The sequence below is a fragment of the Oncorhynchus clarkii genome, chromosome 9, assembly GCF_045791955.1.
Source record: "Oncorhynchus clarkii lewisi isolate Uvic-CL-2024 chromosome 9, UVic_Ocla_1.0, whole genome shotgun sequence".
Lineage (NCBI taxonomy): Eukaryota > Metazoa > Chordata > Actinopteri > Salmoniformes > Salmonidae > Oncorhynchus > Oncorhynchus clarkii.
Genome location: NC_092155.1, coordinates 52,826,497 through 52,834,091, shown reverse-complemented (window position 1 = coordinate 52,834,091; position 7,595 = coordinate 52,826,497). Strand labels below are relative to the sequence as shown.

The 7,595-nt window shown below is 38.5% G+C and overlaps 1 protein-coding gene across 1 annotated transcript in view; it reads right to left on the bottom strand.

The window, feature by feature from the left end:
* Positions 1–2,554: 2,554 nt before the first annotated feature.
* LOC139416524 (contactin 3a, tandem duplicate 2) overlaps positions 2,555–7,595 on the bottom strand; it is a 62,373-nt gene continuing 57,332 nt past the window's right edge. The window contains exon 23 of the mRNA XM_071165227.1: positions 2,555–5,820. Within this exon, the coding sequence (XP_071021328.1) occupies positions 5,723–5,820 (98 nt within the window). The 3' untranslated portion in view covers positions 2,555–5,722. The remainder of the gene's footprint in view (positions 5,821–7,595) is intronic.

Genomic DNA, 7,595 nt, shown 5'->3' with positions numbered 1-7,595 from the left:
TTGTAATTAGAAGATTGTACCAGCGGATGGCAGTGTTCATCTGAGAATTGTCCCCATCTTCCTCCATGTATATCAAAATGTACACAGATTTGCAGTTGTTATCGTAGATACAGCGAAATGCTTGTATTTCTAGCTCCAACAGCAGTAATACCTGGAAATACAAAACAATAAACACATAATCCATAATCAAGTAAATAATAAGAAATTAGGAAATATCAGAATGAGCAATGTCAGTCGGTAATATACAGTATACTGTATATTTTCCACACACACAAAAAGCTTATTCCTCTCAAATTTTGTGCACAAATTTGTTTACATCGCTGTTAGTGAGCATTTCTCATTTCACAAAACAATACATCCACCTGACAGGTGTGTCATATCAAGAAGCTCATTAAACAGTGTGATGATTACACACGTGCACCTTGTGCTGGGGACAATAAAAGGCAGTGTGCAGTGCAATGGCGATTGCATCGTCCTTGGATCTTTTGGGGCGGTATGAGAATTGTAGTAGGTCTAGGGTGTCGGATAAGGTGGAGGAGATATGGTCCTTAACTAGCCTCTCAAAACACTTAATGATGACAGAAGTGAGTGCTATGGGGCGATAGTCATTTAGTTCAATTACCTTCGCTTTCTTGGGTACAGGAGCAATGGTCTTTCAGGTGTTAAAGTGGGCTCCTTTTGATCCACTGATCAATAGCATGTGCAGTGCAGCGCTCTGGACATTGACAAGTCATTATTTGGATCTGTGGTGTGTGGAGAGAACTTTTCTCTTCCATTCCTCTTCATATTGATCTTTGTACAGGGTCCTTTTCTCTTATCTTAAATAGATTTTCTTGTGTTTTATATATATTTCCACACTATACGGTTTGGATTGTACTGTGAAATTGTGAAGATTTTGATAATGCCCTTTTAGTGTAAGAGCTGTTTGAAAAGATTGCCTGAAATGTCAGCCTGTTTCGGTGGGATGGACCTTTGGCCTGCCTGTTGACATCACCAGGCAGTAAATTATTTAATACAACAATATGAAAGAGTTCCAAACCTCTCTGCCAATTACAGCTAGTTTTCAGTTTTCCCTTCCTAACTATTTTATTTAACCAGGCAAGTCCGTTAACAGATTCTTATTTACAATGACGGCCTACCCCAGCCAAACCCTAACGAAGTTGGGCCAATTGTGCACAGAGTCCTATGGGACTCCTAATCACAGCCAGTTGTGATACAGCCTGGAATCAAACCAGGGTTTGTAGTGACACCTCTAGCACTGAGATGCAGTGCCTTTGACCGCTGCGCCACTCGGGAGCCCTAAGACCACTCCCAGACAGTCCTAGCAAAATTCTTGCTAGAGAAATCGCTTTTTTTCTAAGAAACTATTTTGTTTGTTTTTTTACTATGTTTTTTTTATTATTAAACGATCACTGTAAGGTACTTAATTGTTACCCGAAAAATATTTGATATTGAGATAAAAACGGCTGCATTGGACATTTAAAAAAGCGTCTCTGCAACACTGGGTTGATAGATATTTTAGCACATAGAGTACCTTCATATGCTGTTTGTGAGAGGAAAGGGGCTGGACTTGAACATTGGACACATAAATCAAATCAAAAAAGTGTATTGGTTTAGCAGTAATTATAGCGGGAGCAGCACAATGCTTATGTTACTAGATCCTAACGATACAGTAACATGTCAGACAATTAAAATGTAAGAAAAAAAATATAACAAAAAAAGACTTTCGTGGACAGACTATGTAACCATAAATTGTACTGTAGATCCATAGATGGTAGATTATCATGATGCAACGGGAGATAACGAGCAGCGTTAGTTCCAGTGCTTTGGAGAAATCAAGATTGCGCAGGTGTTAGCGGTCGCGTTCCACTGCTTAGACGTTGCATCATCAACCAATGGTTGCATGCCACGGTATCGACCGTGTCATTGACCGACAGATTGCTATAATATATGATATGGTTAGCTGATAGGTAAAATACCTATACAGGCTTTGCTAGATCTGGCAACGTCTAAGCAGTCGAACGCAACCTGCATTTTTCTAATTTCGGAAGGGTAGGAGAAATTTGGCCCATAGACTTGCGGGTAACTTGCAAAAGAGAGGGTGGAGACGTTCTATCTCTTCTGGACCCAGAATTTAACCGAACATCTGACCAACTACGCAAGACTTTTGTTCTGCTTTAACCGAGATTAATGGACACATGGCTGTAATCCTGAAAAATTGTTATTATAGTAGCATTATGCTTGTGTCCAGTACTATCATTTTCTTGTGATTGCAGTTATGCAATGTCTATGTGCATATGTCAAAAATCTAGTTCATCTTTTAAAAATAGGAAGACACAGAACAAAGTCTTTAATGGTGCACTCATGTGTACTCTATGGAAGGATCCTTTGGTCAACTGTTCAATGTCAGCAGACCAATATCAGTAGTTGGACAAATCAGAAAAAAACTATGAATGAAATAAATACAGACTATTCTACTTTCTTGGTCAAAGTAGACTGCTATTATACAATATAATTCACACAACTCAACAACAACACTGAAGAGAAAATCCTCTGTAAATCGTTTTCCTTTAATTTTTTGTTTTAGAAAACATAAATGCACCAAACAATATTGTACATGCACAGATTCAGTATACAAGATCAGCCAATTACTTTTCATCGTGAAAACATTCTTGATACAATCTCATGGAGATCACTTAACATTGTTTTAATACTGCAGTGTGAAACATAAAGACCAAGTGTTGCTAACCACAGCCCCTAAACTTTTTTGTCACGAAAGACTGGCATTATAGGTGACCAATTAACTATACAGTACTGTTTGGTGTCAGTCTTTCCTTTTAATAATGCATTAGTCAAGCTCAGTAAGTTTGAATCATGTTGTACAAATATAGTGCTATAAAAAACAGATGATCGGTTTTCCTAGTACCATTCATAAGGGAAAACTTTGCTGCCCGTTGACCAAATTGTCACAATATCACTCTGGTATAGTTAAGAATTGTTGAATTGAATGGGGATTGCATTCAAAATTAATATTGCATTTTGGAGACAAATCAAATGGAAGTTTCCTTCACGGTTTTAAACCCCTTTGAGGGCATTGGTCCATATCATAGTACATGGGAGCGACAGAGCAATCAAAATGTATTTCTAAACAAGTTAGAACTTATATGTTTATCTCTTTAAAGCAACACTTAACCTTTGTGTAGAATTGTCAAAACTAAAAAAGCATATAATCAAACATAAAAAAAACAAGATCTCCACAGTACTTACTGTATACATTACAAAACAAAGATGGAGGTGACCTTTCTGCATCAAGGACACAAAGTTCATAGACTGTATATTGTGAGTTTCTAATCAGTTAAACATTGAAATCAGTCATAAAGATACAGTTTCTTTGTAAACACTGGTTGGTTTGTAATGAAATAAAACTGAGAGTGTACAGAACCACGAGAAAGCCACGAAAACAAGCATATCAACAAAAACACATTACTCAAAGACAGCTCTCTTTAAGTTGCCAGCAGTGGTAATGAGATCTGATCTTATCATCCAACAAAGCCCTTTACAACTGTTGCCTTTTTTAAACGTATCGGTTGAACTTGGATCGTGCTCATTAGGGCACGCAATGGAAAACATTTTGCAATGGGTAGTGAAAAGAAGCCTTTCTTAGTCCAGGTAGTCCCACCATGTTTGAGTTAGTTTTCTTCCATTTGGTGCTTAATAAACACAACTCAGTTTACACCATTGCAGATGTGCAACTTCATGGTGTTGTTATTCTATTTGAAAGTGGGCACAAAAATTTCCCAAATGTTTGATTGCCAGTACAATAAATTATTTGGGGCTTTATAAAAATGACTCACTGGCCTTCCAAAAGACACCGTCATCTTTTTATTATTTTTTTATTACATTTTTTACTTTAGTTAATTTGGTAAATATTTTCTTAACTCTTCTTGAACTGCACTGTTGGTTAAGGGCTTGTAAGTAAGCATTTCACGGTAAGGTCTAAACTTGTTTTATTCGGCATTATGTGACAAATAAAGTTTGATTTGATCTGCGACACACAGAGAAGCACGGTAATATGCATCTATTAACACACACACACACACACACACACACACACACACACACACACAACCATATTTCCATCCTGATGGAATCGTTCTGATTTAGCTCCTCTCACTGAATCCTGATACATTAATCTTCTGTGGTGTCATAGAACCATTAGTCCTATGCCCTTTCCCATAGAGGCCCCTAGGCTCACTCTAATTTATTAATATGTTTTAATTGCTGCTAAATCATGGCAGATATCAGACTTTTCATTTGTCAAGTCAGAGCATTAAATAGACCACTGTATCATGTGCTGTCAGCCGTCTGATATAGCTGCTCTCTGCTTTATGACCAGTGAAGTTGGTGTGTAAAAGACCGAACACCTGAGCAGTTGAGGCTACACTGAAAAATATGTAGGGCCTATAATACAATACATAAGTTTCAAGAAAAGGCTAATTGAACCTTGAACAAATGATAGGCAAGTCTAGTACATATTTAACACAGCTGACTATAAGTCAATGTCATGCATGAGTTCCATATACAGTAAGGCTCCATGGATTTTCTTGGGGGTGAATGACTTTGTCTGCTTGGGTCTCAGCTAGTGGCTCAATTTCAATGTCAGACTGGCACATTTGGCACCATTTTCACCACGCAACGGGCGAGCACTCTGGCACAAAATGGCTGCCGGGCATCACCCAGGTGGGTGTCATATTGGTAGTGGGTGAGGTGTGGTAAAGACAGTCCTCCTATTAAATGCAATCTATCCATCCACTGTAAGGTCAGTTTTTAGATTTTGGCTCATTATAGTTGTAAGGAGCCCTCGTGATACAATCAAGTCTCTACCACAATGACAAAATGAAAACATTGAGAAAATGGCTTGCACTCTCTCAAGCCGCTCTCGTCTTATGGGTTTCATGTAGCACATAATTATACGATAATGATCACTTAAAGAGCTCTGAAATGCTGCACAACACTGACTATAAGTCAAGTGAAGCGATTTTCTTTGTCACACTCTTACACAGATCTTCAAAGGCACAGGCACAGGCAAATGGTTGTGTCTACTCAATGAGTAAGCAAGAGAACTTAACTTGGCTCAGCCAAACACCAGTAAAAGTTTTTGCTTCGATGGCCACCTCAGAGTACGTCAAAATTACAAAAGTAAACTTCATATCGCAACCTTGAAAGTTTAAATGACAAGTATTATTACCATAGGTAATAACTTTCATAACTAGCTTTGAGTGTGACATGGTTTAATTACAAATGAAAATATGAAGGGGAAAAAAGCATGGCATTGCTAGCTTAACATTTAGCCTACAACTAAACGATTCAAACTACTTTGGCACATGAATGGAAGTAAGGCATTTGTATCATTCAGGGCTCCAAAAAGTCAGAATAGCGCATTCATCTGAACATCCACCTAAAATGTACAATCCAAATAGATACCTTCAGAAGTTGACAGCACTTGAACAAACACAATGTTCATCAAAACATGTGCCCAAACAACAACAAAAATTTCTTCACAAATTCCCAAATGAATGCGCTTATTGTCTTGCCTCCAAAATGGATGGTCTCTACCATTACTTTCACACAGTTAGAAAAATGATAATTGTAGATGGGTCATTTGGAATGGAGCAGAGACAGCTTATTTGATCTGTAAACCAGATAGTAGCCTGACATTCTGTCACGATGTAGACCTGAATGTTGAAAATGCGATGCTGAGGAGCAGAGAGACAGGGGATGTGTTCAGACTCCAGGCCTTCGAGCCTCGAGCACTCATACCTAGAACAAAGCACAACACCAACATTAAGGATTTACGAAACAGAGAGAGATGATACCTCAACATAGTTATTTGCCCCATGTAATGTTATTTTTGTGTTTTTGTCCCTCCTATTTTTGTTCTTTTTTAAAATGATATATAATAGAGTGATAGATACCAGTTATGAGATGCAGACAAATCGAAAGGTGAAGGGGTGGGACTAGGGAATCGAACCATGGTCTCCAGGGGCGATATATGTAGTCCAGAGTTGGCAGCACTACCTCTAAACCAACTTGCACCACCCATGTAATTTTCACATGAATAATAATGCATTCCTATTAATATACATCCCTAGCTAATTGACACATGCCTTCAACACAGTATGTTACATAATCAAATATAACAATTAAGACCAAATGAAAGCTGACTCAAGAGAAAAAAATAGGGCAAATTTGAAGAAAATTTGCTTCGCCCTAATACGGTTTGTGCTTCCACACAAAATAGGTGTTAAAGGAAAACAAAAAGTACAAATACAGGCTCTTTATTTCTTTATTTTCAGACAAAACAAATATAAAAAAATAGAGGGGGACACACACTTCGTATCTGAAAATAAATGTAATAAATAAGGCCAGTTTAGAATGCAATCCTCTCCATCCTTTTCAGTGGCTCAACACAGAATATCAATATGACAAAATATAGCTGAAAGCAACCATAGCTGGGTTCAAAACTCATGGCACCACAGCACCATTATCCGGACAAAATGAGATTCTCGATGAGCTACTTCTGTACTCCTTAAAGCTAGAAGCCTTAGTTGAAACAATAACAGAGCGGTCACCCCGCCTCTGTTTTGGTAAAAAGCTGAGGGATGGGCCTGGAGAAATGTAACCACTCTCAGATTCATAGACAGAGCTATGTATACAATGACTGACCATCCACGTATGTACTTTGCGACTCTAGGTCAAACGGGGTGAGGGGCATTTTCAATTGTGTGTTATTGCGCCACCATCTGGCTAACTGGCATGGCATTGCATGAGAGGGTGTGGACTATAAGCCTTTACCATCATGCCAAGATGCACCCTTCTAGGCCTTACCATCTCACAGACATTTGCATGTACATTTTCTGTGATGGAAGAACCGGTTTAAAAATAATGACAATAGGATTTCTCAAAGCTTTGCTGCTCGAACTCCTAATAATGAACTTCAACAAAAACAATAAACAGTGCCTGCTTTAGCCTTTTGTGGGCCCCAAGCGAGCTTCGCTGCTTGAACCTCTAATTAGCATTTAAAGGAAAGGAAGAGGTCTCCTCCTGCAGTCTCCCAGGAAGGTAATATAGTATCCAGTGAGAAGGGAAGTGAAACTTAGTGACATAGATAGATTGTGCTGCATATTTCAGCAAAATATGAGACTGCGGAGCCCAAAAGAGGGCAGTCACAGGAGGACAAACTGTCTTGGCTAGGTTATCAAGTTCCTAAATGACTTAATCTAGAGAAAAACGGTTGAAAAACTGTTTTCATCTTGATGGAAATAGTGTTTCCAGGGCCATCTCAGCTGTAACAACCTGATGGTAATAGAATGGCAATATGCACTCACATAATATAGATATATAACTCGTTTTAGATATAAGCTGAGACAAGACTCTTGGTCCCTCTGAACTTGCTTCTCCTTTGTGAGCAGAACGTATTAAATCTACGAAAGACTCCGGTCAATCTCTTCTTTGAATCACCACACACGGTCTACACATATTTCCAAGATCCATCCATTTCTAATAACCTGCCCCTGTCCCGATGGGGATTGAAA